Source organism: Doryrhamphus excisus, linkage group LG9, assembly GCF_037039965.1.
Source record: "Doryrhamphus excisus strain RoL-2023G ecotype Guam linkage group LG9, RoL_Dexc_Guam_v1.1, whole genome shotgun sequence".
Lineage (NCBI taxonomy): Eukaryota > Metazoa > Chordata > Actinopteri > Syngnathiformes > Syngnathidae > Doryrhamphus > Doryrhamphus excisus.
This window is the reverse complement of record NC_136365.1, coordinates 16,831,282-16,850,099: the sequence shown is the minus strand read 5'-3', so window position 1 is coordinate 16,850,099 and position 18,818 is coordinate 16,831,282. Positions and strand designations below refer to the sequence as shown.

The 18,818-nt window shown below is 43.2% G+C and overlaps 3 protein-coding genes across 4 annotated transcripts in view; 1 reads left to right on the top strand and 2 right to left on the bottom strand.

The window, feature by feature from the left end:
* Window positions 1-1,251, bottom strand: part of gstcd (glutathione S-transferase, C-terminal domain containing) — a 44,167-nt gene extending 42,916 nt beyond the window's left edge. The window contains exon 1 of the mRNA XM_058070576.2: window positions 450-1,251. Within this exon, the coding sequence (XP_057926559.2) occupies window positions 450-860 (411 nt within the window). The 5' untranslated portion in view covers window positions 861-1,251. The remainder of the gene's footprint in view (window positions 1-449) is intronic.
* On the top strand, window positions 1,106-5,403 carry ints12 (integrator complex subunit 12). 2 transcript variants are annotated; one of them, XM_058070598.2, is made up of 7 exons: window positions 1,106-1,336; window positions 1,673-1,838; window positions 2,104-2,253; window positions 3,447-3,628; window positions 3,706-3,865; window positions 3,964-4,107; window positions 4,267-5,403. In XM_058070598.2, the coding sequence occupies exons 2-7, from the start codon at window positions 1,683-1,685 to the stop codon at window positions 4,834-4,836; spliced, it is 1,362 nt and encodes a 453-aa protein (XP_057926581.2). In that variant the 5' UTR covers window positions 1,106-1,336; window positions 1,673-1,682; the 3' UTR covers window positions 4,837-5,403. The 2 variants fall into 2 exon arrangements, with proteins under 2 accessions (XP_057926581.2, XP_057926571.2); XM_058070588.2 differs by having other exon boundaries at window positions 1,108-1,427.
* Window positions 5,386-18,407, bottom strand: arhgef38 (Rho guanine nucleotide exchange factor (GEF) 38). The gene is made up of 14 exons (XM_058070553.2): window positions 18,094-18,407; window positions 13,631-13,815; window positions 12,953-13,070; window positions 12,710-12,857; window positions 12,397-12,414; window positions 12,115-12,314; window positions 11,884-12,014; window positions 11,698-11,802; window positions 11,506-11,610; window positions 8,568-8,936; window positions 8,361-8,498; window positions 7,047-7,248; window positions 6,684-6,973; window positions 5,386-6,390 (listed from the first exon to the last, which is right to left on the bottom strand). Exons 1-14 carry the CDS (start codon window positions 18,290-18,292, stop codon window positions 6,208-6,210), a joined length of 2,391 nt encoding a protein of 796 aa, XP_057926536.2. The 5' UTR covers window positions 18,293-18,407; the 3' UTR covers window positions 5,386-6,207.
* Between the last annotated feature and the right edge of the window lie 411 nt (window positions 18,408-18,818).

Here is an 18,818-nt window from a genome sequence, read left to right as displayed (position 1 = left end):
AATTAGGGCTGCAACAACAATTAGATTCTTACTGGATTAATCTAAAGCTTGAGGCAAAAATGTCAATCATTGTTTTTCAAGGTCAAAGATGATTTGTGTGAATATCTCGTGCATATTCCGTATGGGCAACTTTATGGTGTTAAAGGAAGTTTTTTATTCTTAATACCCTTCCCTCACAGATGCCATTTGATGGTTATTGGACGCACTCAGCATCAATAACAACCTTCATTTGGACCAAGAGCCGTCCTGTGTTTTGATGGACAGTCAGGCAGGCTAATAATTTCCCCCCAGGCTTTTAGATTTTCTTCAAGAGTGTATATATGCTCATCAGTCAGTTCCAGATTAAATTATTACTGCAAATAGCCTCATAATGGATGATTAGATGCTAAGCACATTTCATTGGCTGTGTACCTGTGAACTGCACAATCACAAAAATTACACTCTCTCACCTCAGCACAGGCCTTGAGGCAAGTCTTCTTGAAGCCCAGCAAAGCCAGCACATCATTCCTGGAGGGATCAGCCTTGATGGTCTTGTTGATGATATGCCTCAAGACAACAGCCAGCCCAGCCCTGCATAGTCCCCCGGTCTCGTCCAACACAGCAGGGAGACGGCAGCCTCTCACCAACCGGGGAAGGTCCTCCGGTCGAATGTCCCTCACGTCCACGCACTCTGGTAGCTGACTTTTAAGAATCTCTGAGGTGTTAGGCTTGTTGGACACCAGGTGCACTTTGAAATAGTCACAGTCACAGTAGGAGAGGAGAAAGAAGGCAATAGAAGAATGCAGAGGAAGACGGGGTTCTTCATTTTGGCAACAGACCTCGAGGAAGAGGGAGGAATGCTGCTGATTTACGTCCTTCATTGGGATTGTGTTCACAACCTCCGGAACAAACGTCAGTTTAAAAATGTAGGCTGTTACGTGAATCACTGTTAAAATAATGAACTTAAAATAGTTATAGTAATATTAGTGCAAAGTGATTTCCATCATAAACGCGAAACCACGTTGTTGCTGTAAACTTCCGGGTTTCTTCTTCTTCGTCGTCGTCCCCACGTCGAACGCGGAAGCCAAGCTCTGCCACAGCGCTCTTTGTCGCCATTTAAAAATAACCCAGTAAATTAATACATTTACATGAAGAAGAACCTAAGATTGTATTTAACTATTCTAACACATTTAACAACTGTATCCACTCAACAGACGTCAAATATTATACAGTGATGAAAGCGTAGACTGACGTTCGCATACGCTGTCGCGAAACGTCTCATCAAACGTTCCGCCTACCGGTACATGTCGGACATATTTAATGGAAACACCGGCAAAGTGTAGGAGGAACATTCCGCGTATGTACTGCAATAACGTTTGAGTTGTTTTAATATAATTTTACAGCCAGTCGGGTGCATGATACAGGTTTATACCAAGAGTGGATGTAAGGTAACGTGAGCCAACATTGAATTATATATATTTTTAGCGTACGTATCTTTGTTGCTAGCACTGAGGGAAGCCATTGTGGGGAGACTACAGTGCGCTGGTCCTTTTCCAGAGAGGAGAGTGATGGAGCTTTTTAGCATCTGATCCACAAATTTCATAATAGAAACAAAGACACGTATAGCAATTATTGCTCTTGTCGTTGTTTTAAGCGGGTGTTTGTGTCAGCTGAACTTGTGTTTTGACTGCAGTTCATAAGCCATGGCTGGACCTGTCAGTTTGGAGTTGGATCCCATCTTCCTGAAGGGGCTGAGTTACCTTCATTCCAAGAGTAAAGATTCAGCCGAAAAGCTCAAAGCTCTTCTAGATGAATCGCTCGCAAGAGGAAGTGATTCTTCCTACCGTTCGTCACTAAAAGTAAGATGTTGCTGGTGTTTGTATTTATTGTATGTATGATCAAATGTTCCCATAGAAAGTGTGGAACTATATCTACTCAGTCAAGGTGCTAGCTGTGACTATCATAAATGTTAGTAACATTCTAAACTGCCACAGAAGTGAAACAATAAGCTAACAAAACCATTTTTTTATTTCTTTAACATGAACTGTCACACAAGTGTAACATGTTTTTATGTGACTTTTGAGCCCTAAGTAGCACCGTATTGTCCTCATCGTGTACTTTCAGGACCTGGAGGTGTCAAAAGGATCTTTGTCGAAACTCAGTTTAAGTAAACAAGACTCCAAGTCCTCCTCTAGTTCCTCGTCCTCCAACATCAGCAGCAAATCCAGCTCTGAAAAGAGCAAAAAAGACGGAGACAGGAGATCTTCTGAAAAGGTAGGGATTCCTTATAAAACACCACACAAGTTTTAACTAACACATTCAAAAGCTAAGCTACATTTACTCTTGTAATGGATTACAATCATTTTAATGCAGAGTACGTTAAATGGCAACTGTGCTATTGTTACAGATTAATTTCTTATTGTAGCCACATTATATATCAGTCTTATATTAGTCTTATTTCCATTTTAAAATGATGTTTTTGTTTCATTATTGCTTAAATTGTGTTTCAAAGTGTTCAAAAGGTCCCTGCACACTGTGTCGCATTCATTCATCAGTTTATTCAAGTAATGTTTCGGTCCGTTTGACCTTCATCAGACATATTAAATCACATCCCTGCCCGTCACACACATATATATATGTCCCCGGCGGCTGCGGTCAACCAATCCGAGGACTTAGGGGGCGACCTGTTTTGATGAATATCACCTGTCGAAGGGCATAATATGAAAAAACTTTTTTACATATAATTTAATTTATACAAACACAATATATGAACAAATGTATAAATAGGGGCAACCATGCCAGTGATTTAAAAACAGTTTTATGGATTTAAAAAAAAGGCATGTATAAGCATCAGTAAATCTTCAATATCTTTTATAGAAAGAGGGGGGGGGAACCAAAGCTGTAGCTGAGCTCTCTTTTTGCAGTATGTCCAACAGCGCCTGGATAACTCAACAGAGGCAGAAAGACATGAATACTACATGAAATCATGTAGTATTATTTAGGGATCGACCGATATGGTTTTTTTCCCGCCGATACCGATTTTTATCATCACCCTTAGCCGATGGCCGATTTTGCTTGGGCCGATATTTGTGGCCAATACTGCTTTTGCTCCCTCAATTTATATGAAAAAATTACAATGAAAACAAATATTTATTGAAATGTAATCAGCCGATACCGATTCAAGTAAAGAACACAAATATCGGTCCGATATATCGGCCGGCCGATTTATCGGTTGATTCTTGTAGTATACGTAAATGTATAATTTCAATAGAGCGAGGATTGACTCGGCAACTTCCCGGTTTCTGAACAACCTGCTCTACTTCCTGAGCCACTCCCTTAATATTGTTTAATATTAATATTGCTTATATTTTTTCATTATATCAGAGTTTTTTTTGTCGAGTCATGGTGGGATATCAGAAATCATCACCCAAGCGAATGTTATCTTGTTTACGGAATGTTCAAAACAGGTTAGGGTGGACTTGGGTGATGTTGACCCCCCGAAGAAGCCTCGTTTGGAGAAACAGGAGAATCGTTCGTCACCGGTTACCGTGCAGACGAGCAAGGACCTTCTGACGAACATAAGTGACTACGATGAGACCAACGCTGATGACTTCGCCATGGAGATGGGCCTGGCATGTGTGGTTTGCAGGTATGTGCTACGGTGTTAGAATAAGAGTATGTTGGCACGAGTATTTATTAAAATATCATATTTTGTTATCACCAAAGACAAATGACAGTGTCCATGGGAAATCAGCTGGTAGAGTGCCAGGAATGCCATAACTTGTACCACCAGGACTGCCACAAGCCCCAAGTGACGGACAAAGAGGTCAATGACCCGAGGCTGGTGTGGTATTGTGCTCGTTGCACCAGACAAATGAAGCGTATGGTAAGAAACAGACTTCTACCTCGCCATGTAGACACATTTGGACCATCTCATATTATTCCATCTGGGCAGCCATAAAATATTACTGCTGTGTGCACTAGGCCCAAAAGCCTCCACAGAAGCCATCCCCAGCCTCCGCCTCATCAGCACCCGTTGTAAAAGACACACTGGTGAAAAAGACAGAACTGAAAACGAAGCCGGACACCGCAAGCACTTTCCAGGCTTTTAAAAGGACAGAAGTGAAGGTATCCTTAAAACTGTTTTGTTTATCATAGGCAGACTATTGAATAAAAGAAAATTAGTTATGATGCAGATTTTAAGATGCATCTTATTTCTTATATTGTCTTATATTCAATATGTGATACAGAAAATTGATTTATGGGCATTTATCCCATTTTTTGCAGACATCCACAACGTCATCTAACCCCACCAGCAGCAACTCCTCCTCATCAGGTAGCGGTTTAACAGGCTGGGCCGCATTCGGCGCTAAGACGAGTCCATCTCTTCCTGTCAGCTCCAAACTTGGTTCCTCAGGACCAAGCGGGAGCAACAAAGCCATGACAGCTCCCCCTGGACAGAAACCGGTAGGTCTTTCCGGGCTTGCCGCAGCCAAATCTGGGCTTGGAGCCGCAAAGATCCCTGGTAGCGGTAACGGCAACGGCTCTAGTCAAGTCTCCTTGAAACCGCCGCCTTTGACTCTGGGCAAACAGCCGCTGAATCGTTCATCAAGCGCCGAGAGCCAGGGGAAGGGTTCTACCTCGTCGGGGGCAAGCTCACCCAACAGCTCGCAGGCGAGTCCGGGAGGTAGCGGATCAGGGGGAAATAACAACGGAGGAGGAAACGGGAACAACGGGAATGGGTCAAAGGTTCCGCCGGGAGAAAAAGCACCAACATCCCAAGAGTCCCAGCTTAACGCCATGAAGCGGTTACACCTGGTGAAGAAAAAGGCGGCACAAAAGAAGCTCAAGAAGTAAACATACAGGAGGTAGTAGAGCCCCGTTTCCAAGTGGTACAGTTTGGTACGCTAACAGAATAATTCCTGAGAAAACGTGTTCAGGAAGGGAATTGTCTCATAGTTGCGATAACGGAAAAGGCAAGGACAGGAAGTCTTTGATAATAACAAAAACCGCTTCACAGCTAATGTATTATTACTGTTCTGTCTGTGCGTTGAATGAATTGGTGCGTTATATATTATAATATGTTGTGTCATACTATCAATGTAGCTTCCGTAATTATCACCCTTTCCGTGATGGGAACACAAGCCAGATAAGACCAACGTTCCGAACCGTACCACTTGGTGTAAGTGTGGCTGATGCAAGTAATAAAAGTAAACCCTCAAACAGTACAGATGCGGTGCTAAGAGGGTCTTGTCTGTGATCTTAGTCTCGTATGTTTCTGTTGTGAGACCATCCATTCTTAATACTTGAATCTTACATCGTGTCAAATGCTGCTGGACTTGCTGTGCCTCATTTATTATCCATTGCCTCATTCTGTTCCGATTAATTGATCCAGAGAGAAGTGTCGTTTGTTTTTTTTTTTTTTTTTAAACCTACGCGTCATTCAAATTCCACTTATGAACAATCTGGCAGCAGCGCAGACTTGTGACTGTACGAATGTGGATCCAAGCAAAAAAAAACTGTCATAGAGTCTTTAATCATCACGTAATAAAAATGAAACATAAACAATGACACGTTGAGTATTTCATTTCACATTAAAACTTCATTGATAAATCATTTCACCTGCTTCATCTAAAGCTGTTCATATAAAAACATCCGACTTATATGACTTCTAAACTCAACACTGTGGTACTTACAGTCAAAAAGTGCTCAGCACAGCAGCTTGTGTTTTAAACATTGAAACATCACATGTTCTTCATGGAGGTCATATTGTCAATATGACAAGATCAACACTTTGTTTTCACAAAGCTGAAATAGTTGACATTCAGTGAAACAGTATTGATTATTAAAAACAATTGATTGTTTTTAAGCAGGGCGGCACGCCGGTGGTTAGCGCGCATACCTCACAGCTAAGAGACCAGGGTTCAATTCCACCCTCGACCATCTCTATATGGAGTTTGCATGTTCTCCCCGTGCATGCGTGGGTTTTCTCCGGGTACTCCGGTTTTCCTCCCACATTCCAAAAACATGCTAGGTTAATTGGCGACTAGGTTAATTGTCCATAGGTATGAATGTGAGTGTGAATGGTTGTTTGTCTATATGTGCCCAGTGATTGGCTGGCAACCAGTCCAGGGTGTACCCCGCCTCTCGCCCGAAGACAGCTGTTATAGACTCCAGCATCCCCCGTGACCCTCGTGAGGAAAAGCGGTAGAAAATGAATGAATGTTTTTAAGCATAAGACATCTTGCCAAGGTAGTTAGCTGGGACGTATCCTTTCTGCCCATCGGCTTCTGCAAGCCACCACTCCTTGTTACCTCCCAGGTCACAGAACTGCAGGATGCGAACATGCTGGTACTCCTGCAAGGTCAGCTCCTGTTCGCAGCGGGCTTGGAATGCATATACGGCATAGTACTGTGCAAAGAGACAAAGCCATTGTTAAAAAAGTTTCCACTTTAGAACTGTGTCGACATTTCATACCGTGTTAACTTTTTCCATTGTTTCACTGTACTCCTGCTTTCTGGCAATTAATTATTTCCCCCAATCAGCCATCTAATTTGACTGATTTTTCCTCAATGTACCAAATTAAACCAGCAGGTGGCACTGTTTGCTACTGTTATGCATACATAGAACGTTGGCACTAGTGATAATGTGAGTAGATGTCATGTTGCATGCCATTGGAAGGGTTTGTATGTTTCAACACATACCTGTTGAGCGTCGGTGTCAAACGAGGACTCCAGGTCTTCAGTGCTCTCCAGGTCTCCCTGAAGGCCAGAGAGTGTGGAGCTGCTGTCGGTGGCGTTGAGGCTGAAGCTCCGTAGGCTGCTACTCCCACTGCCTGACACAAAAAGGCTCAAGTCGTCAAAGTCCTCATCGGCCATGTTGGGCGGCTGTTGTTGCTGCTGTTGTTGCTGTTTGGCCGCTTGGCCTCCTCGCTGTGAATCCCGCAGAGGATTGTATTGCTTCAGGAATGTTGAGTAGACGTAGCCCTGCGTACCTAAGAACGGCAAAGCATGACTACATATAGACATATCCGATATACAGCAAGCACTATGAGAACACAAACTTGCCTCCAGTGTGAACCAGCCAGCGGCTGCTGCTGCCTAGGGGGTCCGTGTCCTCCAGCAGGGCCACGAGCTCCCCCTCCAGCAGGCTTAGGTCCTGCTCCTGGCAGCCATTACACTTCCTCTTCAGTTGGTACAAATGACTCGAAGGATATTCAGCCACAAGTCGGGCACGTTGTTCTTCTGTCTGATGCTCGACTTCCGGCATCTGGAAGGCAACAGTGAAACAAAACTTCAGGTGGACTAAGAAGTTGAAGTCTTCCAGTTTACTTCCAAGCATTTAAAGTGGCTAAGTCGCATGAGCAGAGCTTTGAATTGCCCCGGTTAATCACCACCCGGAGGTCTCCTTTGTGTTCCATTTTTATCACCAAACTGTGAAACTCTTTGAGGAATATGGGGGGACTTTAAACTTGACATTCAACAGACGATCCGGAATGGGAACTAATGAATCCTTGCAACCACACAGCAGGGGAATGTTTGTCACTCTTCCCTCACACTAATAAGGCTGCGGGTTTGGATATGTGTCAGCTCGGGCCTTTTCTGAGTGCTCTCACTGCTTGCGTGGGTTCTCCCCAAACTTCCTCCTAATGTAGACTCAAAATGCTTCAATGTTTACAACACCTACACACATGCTATATAAGATATATAAATTTGATGAAAACATGAAATTATAAGGGGCTGCACGGCGGACGAGTGGTTAGCGTGCAGACCTCACAGATAGGAGACCCGAGTTCAATTCCACCCTCGGCCATCTCTGTGTGGAGTTTGCATGTTCTCCAGTCAACACCTAAGCATGTTTTGTAGGACAACACTACAAAAAATAAATGTGTGGTTAGCACAGAGGCCTCACAGCTAGGAAACCCAAGTTCAATTCCACCCTCGGCCATCTCTGTGTGGAGTTTGCATGTTCTCCCCGTGCATGCGTGGGTTTTCTCCGGGTACTCCGATTTCCTCCCACATTCCAAAAACATGCTAGGTTAATTAGCGACTCCAAATTGTCCATAGGTATGAATGTGAGTGTGAATGGTTGTTTGTCTATATGTGCCCTGTGATTGGCTGGCCACCAGTCCGGAGTGTACCAGACAGCTGGGATAGGCTCCAGCACCCCCACCGACCCTCGTGAGGATAAGCGGTAGAAAATGAATTATATTCATATATAATATATAGAAATGATAAGGTCCGTTGAAGACTCGGCTTCTGTGTCCCAGCACTCTATAAGCTGTATAGAAAATGGCTGCTTAAATTGAATCCTTGCAATCCAACCTCTAAATGGGAAAAAAATCTTCATGCAGATCATTTTGTCTGCCACATTCTTCTCACCGCTATTTTCTTGTCTCGCTGCCTCTCGAAGCTGACTTTCCGCTCCATTAACTTCTGTGCGTTCTCCTTGACAAAAGTCAAATTGTTCAACTCATCCATGATGCTGTTCTGCACCTCAGTGATGTTAGACAACGGTGCCTATAAAATAGTGCAAATTAGCATTTTAATGTAAGAAACGTGATAATGTACTCTATGTGTGCTGCTCACAGGCAACTGCTGCATGGAAGGAGCACCCAGCAGCATTTCATCCATCAGGCCTATGAGCAAGGCCACTAAATAGACCACGCAGTTGTTGAGGATGGCGTACGCCGCCGTGTTGAACCGCTGTAACTCCTCCACTAGCAAAGCATTGAGAGCCTCATAGTCCCTCCTGGCAGGACCGGGCGGGTCTACGGATGCCAGGCACGGAGATGAAGAGGAAGTCGATTGCGAGGATGAAAAAGAAGACGAGCGCTCCAGGCGGCTGCAGTAATCCAACAGTTTGTCGTAACGTTTCTGGATGAGCTTCTGAGGGGCAGTGAACATCCCCTGAAGAGACGAGAGAGGCGAGAGGACCAGACGCTCCATGTTGTCTTTCTGCAAGAAGAAAGAAGAAAGCATTGGTAGGTGGGTCAAACCTCCATTTTCGTACACCTCAGTTCTCATCAAACGTTTTCGCATAAATTTTGCCTTGGTTTTCACCGTTTTCTGTACACTATCGTTCCGTGAAATCAGGTGTTCGAACAAGGAACCCTATGTGTTGCTGTCTCACTGTCATTGCATTTTTTGTTGAATACGAATCAAGGCCATAAGGCCAAAGAAAGTTGTTAGTACCGCCAGTTTGATAAGGAAGGTGATAAACACCATGTCGCCGCATTATCAATAAGTTCCATCCATGGAAGCAATACTTTGAGGCCCTTCTGACATACCTTCCATAGAAGAAGCAGAGTCAGATGATACGTACTGAGGTATCTGTGGTGGTTAAAATGCTGTTTTGTCCTGAATTCGTCAAGGCTCTGGATGTTGAGGGACTGTCTTGGCTGACACGTCTCTTCAACATTGAGTGAAAGTCGGGAACAGTACTTTTGGATTGGCAGATCGAGGTGGAGGAGGCGTTTTTCATCTTGGACTAATACTACACCCTTATGAGGGTGCATGGCGGTTTACCCAACCAGTCTACATGTGCTTTGTTGACTTGGAAAAGGGATTTGACCGTGTCCCTCACAGCATCCTTTGGGGGGTTCTCTGGGAGTACGGGATTGGTGGCACCTCTATTAGTGCCAGTTGGTCCTTGTACAACCGGAGCTTGGTTCACATTGGCAGCAGTTGAGCCTGTTTCTGGTGAACATTGGCCTCCACCAAGGCTGCCCTTTGTTATCAATTCTGTTCATAACTTTCATTGACAGAATTTCTAGGCACAGCCAAGACAACAAGGGAGTCCGGTTTGGGGCCTTAGGATGTCATCTCTGCTATTTGGGGACATTGCGGTCCTGATGGCGTCTTCGGGCTGTGACATTCAGCTTTTACTGGGACGGTTTGCATCGTGTGAAGCTTCTAGCATGAGACTCAGCACCTCCAAATCAGAGGCCATGGTTCTCAGTCGGAAAAGAGTGGAGTGCTCCCTCCGGGTTGGGAATGAGGTCCTGTCCCAGGTGGAGGAGTTCAAGTATCTCGGGGTCTTGTTCACGAGTGAGGGAAGGTGGGAGCATAAGCGTCTGTATGCAGTAAAAAAGTCGCTGTACTGGACTGTTGAAAAGAGAGCTGAGCCGGAAGGCAAAGCTCTCAATATACCGGTCTATCTATGTTCCCACCTTAATCTAAGGTCATGAACTTTGGGTCGTGACAGACAGAACGAGATTCTGGATACAGGCAGCTGAAATGACTTTCCTCTATAACAGGGGTCGGGAACCTTTTTGGCGAAGAGAGCCATGAAGGCCAGATATTTTAAAATGTGTATCTGTGAGAGCCATATACATTTTTTTAAACATTGAATGCAATAAAATGTGTGCATTTTTATGTAAGACCAACAGTTTTAGATAATGGGCTCTAATTGTGTAGACCAGGCACACTACCCCACGCCAATGGGGTGTGGCCAGCACACTTTTGTGAGCAGCGCAGTGTCTAATAATAAATCAAATACTTGTTGCCATTAATACAACTTCTGCTGCTGCATAATTTTGCACCGTACTCCGTAGACGTATTTCATTCTTTTGGCCATCTTCGTCAGAAGGCTTGGTTCTGCAGCTTTAGCTATTTGACTAAAGGAGGAAAGTTTACATTTACATGTTTTTTTGACATCTCAATGACCGAGGTAGACTACAGCATTACCCAGTAATAATCAAGTTTTGGTGTTTGACCTGGAAAATATCATCAGGAAAGATGGATATGGTTGGCCGTATTGCAGCAGAATATAGATGGACGAATTAAAATGCATAAGAAAGTTGTTGATTTAGAATATTATTTTTAAAAGTCATTTCTGTGATGGTTTACTTTAAAATGTTAGCAAAAATAAATTTTTATTGTGGTAAGAAATGCTTGAGAGCCAGATACAGTCATCAAAAGAGCCCTACCTGGCTCCCGAGCCATAGGTTCCCTACCTCTGCTCTATAGGGTAGCTGGACTTACCCTAAGAGATTGGTGACTTTGTATCCGAAGATACAGGGACTTTTCGTATGTTGGTAAAATATTGTAGTTGGAGCTAGAGAGGCCAATGTCCTATATGGGAACCGTGGTTTGAAACCCCACCATGGCACGTCATTTTTATACTGGTTTTTCATTCATTCATTCATTCATTTTCTACCGCTTTTTCCTCACGAGGGTCGCGGGGGGTGCTGGAGCCTATCCCAGCTGTCTTCGTACGAGAGACGGGGTACACCCTGGACTGGTCGCCAGCCAATCACAGGGCACATATAGACAAACAACCATTCACACTCACATTCATACCTATGGACAATTTGGAGTCGCTAATTAACCTAGCATGTTTTTGGAATGTGGGAGGAATCCGGAGTACCCGGAGAAAACCCACGCATGCACAGGGAGGGAAATAAATTCTTGCTGGCGCACTGAAGGCCCAGGCACAAAATGCACCGCCCCCACTGTCAAAACTAAATGCAAAGTAAAAAAAAAACATATATCACTGTTCTTTTGGACACAGACTTTGACTCACATAGTGCTCATAGGGTTCGTCGTTTTTGTTGTGCGATGATCCGTTTGATTCCCTGATGATGGTTTCCATTTCGTGGACATCGTGCACAGCTACAGACACCATTTCCTGCATTACAAACATAAAAAAAACATAAAAAAACATTTAAAAAAAAGAACCTGAAACTGATTGTGTTGACAATAAAGCATCACTTACCTGAATGTACTGAAGGTAACTTTGGACATTTTTAACCAGCTGCCTTACAGCTTTCTCCAGACTCCTGAACAGCTTCTCCTCTCGATCAAACACTTCATCTCTGACCTGAAAAGATGAAAGTCGTATTAAAATCATAAACTGTAACTGTTGCTCTGTGGGATAAGTGGTTCTTTCTTTTTCTTATACCTGTGGTTCAACTCCAGTGAGGATCTTGAGATAACCAGCAAACCTGTCACCTTTTTTTCTGATGGAGTGGATATTGAACTTGTGAAGTTTGCGCAGAGTTCCTTCATCCTCTGAATTTTTATACTTCATTACTGAAAAAAAAAATTAAATTATAAATGGAAAATATCATAGATCATTTTACACCACAGTGTTAGCATCCATGAAAAGGCAGCTATCAGGACGTCACGGCACCTATGTCCTTGCGCCTCTTGAACTCGTTGATGTTGACGTTGATGATCTTGGCGGCAGTAAAGGCCTCCTGCAATGGCCGGAAGTCGGGATGGTCTTCAGGTGTGGCCTGCCACAGCTCACCAAGCAGGAGCGGGTACTTCATGATCCTCTGAACTGGTTTTATGAGCAGCGAACCCATGTCCAGAAGGTTGGGCTTCCCTCTGGTACATCACACAGTATTCCGAATTATTATATATTATTATAATGACACCCAAAAAGTCTTGACATTTTTCCGATACTTACTCTAGATCGTAGATTTTTCTGCAATTGGGTGGAAAAAGCAGTATCAGAATATAAAACCGTACTGTATATTTCGTATTACAATGGAACCTCTAAAGTTGGGTCGTACAGTTCAGTATTTTACCAAAATTCTACAGTTATAAGCTTATTTTTACACTTGAATGGCAATTGTAGTGCAGTTAATGAAAAGTATTCCTAAAAAACATAATGTATTTTTCCATAATTCCCTACAGGAAAAAAGTCATGTTGTTATTAACCTAAGAGGTTCCAACGTATCAGGAAGTTGCAGATTTTGTGGGGAAGTAATTCTACTTACTTCAGTGATAATACACACGTGGTGAAATGTTGCTTTATTTCTTCCTCTTTCTCATAGGATTTGAGCGACATGTTGGCATCGTCGTGATGGTAGCAGTAAATCTTATACACGTCTTCCAAAGCTGCCTTGGCCTGGATGAATACTTCTCCTTCATATAAGAACACACACATCCTATTTTGTATTGACCTGGAAAATAAATGTACACATCTCATCTAGGTTTGGAATTGGAGGAATGAAGATTACCTATAACGACAGCCTCAGGATCCGGATCAGACATGGCGTCTTGGAGTCTGTGGAATAGTGCAGCTGATACCTCGCACAATGTTTCCGTGTTTGTAAACAGACGATCCACATCTACAACCTAAGACAAAATGACAAAGAATGAACACTAGTTTTGATTGAGGTATTCATTCATTCATTCATTTTCTACCGCTTATCCTCACGAGGGTCGCGGGAGGTGCTGGGGCCTATCCCAGCTGTCTTTGGGTGAGAGGCGGGGTACACCCTGGACGCCAATTAACCTAGCATGTTTTTGGAATGTGGGAGGAAACCGGAATACCCGAAGAAAACCCAGATCTCCTAGCTGTGAGGCCTGCGTGCTAACCACTCGACCGCCGTGCAGCCTGATTTTGGTGATGAGGAATGTAAATCCAGTTAGTTGGTGGGAGCCACTTAAGTAGAGATTGGCTTCTCAAAACAATATGCGTTCAAAAGAGTAATACATTTGCATCACAAAAATGCCTACTCGAAAAATATCACATACTCATATCACTCATCAATCACAAACAACCATTCACACTCACATTCATACCTATGGACAATTTGGAGTCGCCAATTGGAGTCGGGAATTGAACTCGGGTCTTCTAGCTGTGTGGCATGTGCGCTAACCACTTAATATTTATTATTGCACCATCTACCTACCTGCATGTTTCTTAATGGCTGCACCACCTCCTGGATGCACAGCTCCAGGTCTGTGAGGTAGTCTTTTTCAGTCTGTATCAGCTCTTGAATGACCTTTGACCTGCGCTTCATCTTTCTCAAACGGACCTCCTCTGGGTCCAGCGCTGGGGAGGCAGGGGTGGATAAATCATGCGGTGACATTTTTTCTGCGAAAGACATTCAATTTAAGGTTAAATATTATTATTAAAGAAAACTTTACTGCAGTAAAGCGCAAACCTCCAGAGTGTTATATTTACGGACATTTTTGATTCTAGGGTGGGGGCATGAGGGGAACCAAAGGTGAGGAGGTGTGGACTCCTATAAAGCAGCTCCACACAATAACCCAAGCATAAAACTTTCCAGATCTTCCAGAATCTGCACCTATTCCAGTTGTATTTCCTCGGATTTGTGCTTCCCGCCAAAACGGTCTGTTTTAATTTATTCCACCCACAGGCGCAAAGTGCTTCCTAACTTTGAACGAACCCCATGTTGTAATATAGTGGGTATAGGATATGATAATAAATGAGTAAAGTCTTTGGAGAGCTAATTTAAAAGTGTTTAGGAGATACTGGCAGCTCATAAACTACTGGCTAGAGACCCCTGACTTACCGTGTTGGAGTTTTAAATTCACCTGCCTGAGGAGGAGCACTTATTGTCGGACACACTTTGTCAGAGGCATCCTTGGTGTCGTGGAGCTCAGAAGCCGGACATGAGATATGACATAAATGCACCTTTCCCAATGGTAGCAGCTTCTGGCTTCAGCAACAGTTTGGTGGATATTTCACATTCATGTTCACAACAATTTCCTGTGTGAAATGCCATTGACAGATTAATTTTTTTTCTTTTGCTAGGAATCACCAAATACAATAACTTTTCCCTGAGCTTGTTTCCTTTTTGAGCAGATCTTAGGGAAGGGCAGAGAAAGCAGCGTTTGCGTGAGGGCAGAGAGTGTACAACCACTGCCATGAGGAAACCTGCTCCTCTGTGACATCACAAAGTAACAGTTTTTCGACGCCCTCTGAAACCAAGCGTTTTGAGTCATCCCCAACTTTCAAAAGCACAAACCTCATAATCTGAAACTTTGGTTTAACATGAGAATACAACATTCTAACTACATTTGTTTGTTTGTTTGTTTGTTTGTTGGCAGACTAATAATCCTAGTCATAATTTTTGTTTGTTTGTGAGCCCATGAGTTTCTTAGCAGACTACTTCCTGGTTCGTTGACAATGATTAAGATGATGGAATCATACCCTTTTTTTCGGTTTTTGGTCATATATTTGTTAGCTAGCAGGTTACTTCCTGTCTCATAGAGAATAACATAAGACAGCAGGATTAAAAAAATGTCTTCCCAGGTCTGACTGAGACTGACACTTAACAAGGATTTCCGCTATGTGTACTATTATTTTGACTGTGTACCCACTGTGTTTGTGTACATACGTCCAACATTTCCAAGCATTAAACCTTTTTTTTCCACATGCAGGGCACCGCTGGTGTGCTGATCAGTCAGTAAAAAGCAGTTTTGGGGGTTAGAGGGGAAACCCTCCTGCAATATTTCATGGAGAACTAATTATTGTGACTGGAGCGCCACAGTGCCTCACTTAACATGCCAGTCAGGCTCTGCCGCCTAATCAGTCTCCGTCTGCTGTGTGCTTCACTCCAGGCAAGATAGATGCGTGCTTGCCGCCTAATCGATGCCACACACAGCTTCCTCCTTCTGGCAGGATGAGAGGAAGGGGAAGGTTTCAGGGCTGCGTCTCGGGTTACAGAACTAATCATGGAGCTGATGTAATGTGCCGGCGTGCTCAGGCATTCCATCTGCTCAGGTTGGGAGCGGTACACCTTAATAAGATCACACCTTTGCAAGGACACACACACACACACACAACATCCAGAGCGTTCATTGCAATACTTAATGCAATACTTTGAAATCAGCAGTTGTAAACTACTTGTACTATGGTTCGAAAAGTCTCTTACACTACTATGTCCTGCCGCTGACCCACATATTTTGTAAAATGATGTCAAGTTATGCCAGAAATGTTTCACAAACTAATATGGCCTATCAAAACTATTTTCCAGAGCATATCCGGGCTTCCTTGTCTCATTTTTCTGGCTTTTGGAGCAAGAGTTCCCATGAAAGTGGATACAGGCCCTTTCACTGGTCTTGCCATTGAAAAGGATCCGAGAAACAGGAACACAAGGCATGGTGTATCCTGTATCACCAAGGACAAAAAATCTCTCTGGGATCCGGGATCAGACTCGAGTTTTATAGATAGAGAGAACCATGTGATTAGTTGGTATCAATGAAATCATTACTTTTTTTTTTTTTTTTACAAATGAGTAAAGATTCTTGATTAAAAATAATATTTGCCAAGTGTAGAAGAAATTGCAGAGCACACTGGAAACCAGAAATCAGACTGGCAGACTGGGAGGAAATCATCTGTAGAACATGAAAACTGACAACACTGTGAAGCAAGCACATTCATTAATTCATTTTCTACCACTTTTCCTCACGAGGGTCGGGGGGGGGGGGGGTGCTGGAGCCTATCCCAGCTGTCTTTGGTGCCCTGTGACTGGTGGCCAGCCAATCACAGGGCACATATAGACAAACAACCATTCACACTCACATTCATACCTACGGACAATTTGGAGTCGCCAATTAACCTAGCATGTTTTTGGAATGTGGGAGGAAACCGGAGTACCCGGAGAAAACCCACGCATGCACGGGGAGAACATGCAAACTTCACACAGAGATGGCCGAGGGTGGAATTGAACCCTGTTCTCCAAGCTGTGATGTATGCGCGCTAACCACTCGACTGCTGTGAAGCGAGCACACAATATAAAATACATAGTAATAATGTACTGTAGGTGCTGCTGTTTTGGTTAGCAACAGCATTGAAATGGGATCAGTTGCTTATTCTGTTTTGGTGTGTTAACCCTTGAGGCAACTTGAGTGTACTTGACTGTTTGGATACTCAAAAATCAGCCCATTTTTAAGCCGTTTGAATAAAACTTGGCTAGGACCTCTATTGCAAGGGTAAAAAAATGTAACATTTGCATTTATATGCTGTTTCTGAGGGATTTTTTTAGTTGGTTAAGGTATATACTGTACATAACCAGGATTGTTTAGACCTACACTATGGGTCAGCAATGCAGTGCCCGTGGGCACGACTACATAATGCACCCTCCACCCTGCTTTTTATTCAGGTTTTCACTTAATAATGTGAGAACACTCGAGGGAAATGTATTTTGAAATACAAAATGCGGGTTGTGGATACCAGCAATTTGTTAATGTTGTGGTGAAACAAGCATATTCGGGCTGTTTGGGTTTAAATAAGCTATGAAAATAAATGTTAATAAAACGAGTAGCTATTTTCATTTTGTAAAAGTAGCTCTCACAAGAAAAAAACCTTTCTGACTTAGCAGTCACATTAGCTCAAAGAAAAAAAATAGTATACAGTAGCTATTAGTACATTTAGCAATTTAGTAGATACAGTAAATGACCATCCAAACTATGAAATATAGCACATAGCTCGATTTTACTTAGGTCACGTTGATATGGTTGTGGGTCCAACCTGTCCGGCAGGCATGTGAGAACTTTTTAAGCGTGCTCACGTGTTTCCTCTTTTGGTGAAGTCATCGCTTTGTCAATATTTGCAATGGTAATACTCCTGTAAATATGTAATACGCCTTGTCAGGTGCTTGCGTGTGCGGCCTATAAGGGCGTGTGACAGGTTTACTCACAACAGAGCAATGTTTTTGATAAGCCTCCTTTACCATCATGCAGGTTTGTCAGTAAAACAAAAACAAAACAAAAAAAAAGCAAATTGGGGAGAACTCAAGTAAACCGTAAACAGCTACTGATAAGGCAAGTGTGTGTAATAGTTGCCTCATCTGTGAGCTGACAAATGGGAAGTGTGAGAAACGGGACAAGCGGTGCAGGAAACCCAACATACTTTTGGATATAAGGGTGAGTCCTGCTGACACGGTGATGTCACTCATATGGCCTGAAGTGCAGCATTCCCCACCATTTGACTCCCAAGGACAGGTTGTGTGTGTGAAAACACTATGTCAGCAAGGAGACAAGATGCTTTGCTTTATTTCTACTACAATAAGCATTTACTTTAGTTTCCCAAAATGTGTGCACTGCAGGATGGTCTTGTTTACCAGCTGGTCTGTGCAACACTTTGGTGCACACTTTGCATATGTGGATTCATCCCTGTGGGAGTATCCACTGCTCATAGTAACACAACAGGTGCACTGTATCCATAGTGCATTGAAGCAGGTCAAGTACACATGTGCTACTCGTATGTTCCATGCATGACAAAACAGTCCATGCCGAAATGTATTTCAAATAAATATGTCATAAAGGTGTTTCGTGTTGGCTGAAGCATGTGTGAAATTGTTGCCATAGTTGTGACCCCTGGGGAGGTCATTAGCTGGCGTACCTTTAAGTTTGGCGCTGTACTCCGTCTTGTCAGACTGACTCCGCCTCACCAGCGTCCCCAGGTTGATGTCAGCTTTAGAAGTGTCATCAGCCACTATGCTGTCGGTCTTCCTCCTCTCCAGGTAGCGCAGGAACACAGGCCGGTTCCTTCGCTTTATTACCTTTTCCTTCTCAGCCCTGCCGGCCTCCTTGGGATCCATGACAAGCCCGTCAAGGAGAATAGACGGCAATGAAGGGCCGATAAGGAGAGAGAAAGAGAGAGAGAGAGAGCAGCTTTGGAGCTGGAACAGGTGCACTATTTCCCCTGTGCACTTGCTGGCTGCAATTGCACAGGTAACTAAGCCCCGCCCCTGTCCGCCTGACGTGAGACCTGTGCGGACACACCTCTTCTCTGCTGTGGGATGTGACTTCCCTTTAAAGTTCAACTGCGGGGTTTGTGAGAATTTTTGTACTCCCTCATGTCCCGACTAAATAGCTGCACACAGATTTTTTTCAATTTCATTTTAGATGATCATCCACGGACTCATAGTATCAGAGTAAGAATTTAGATACAGTACACATATTAACCTCGATGTATGGGATTTACAGAATTTAAATGTATTAGAATGTAATTGTATTTGAATTCCAATGTAATATATTTATTCTTTTTTTTGACTTTGTAAAAAAATTAAAAAATAAAAATATTTATATATATATTATATATATATAATATATATATTTTTTACA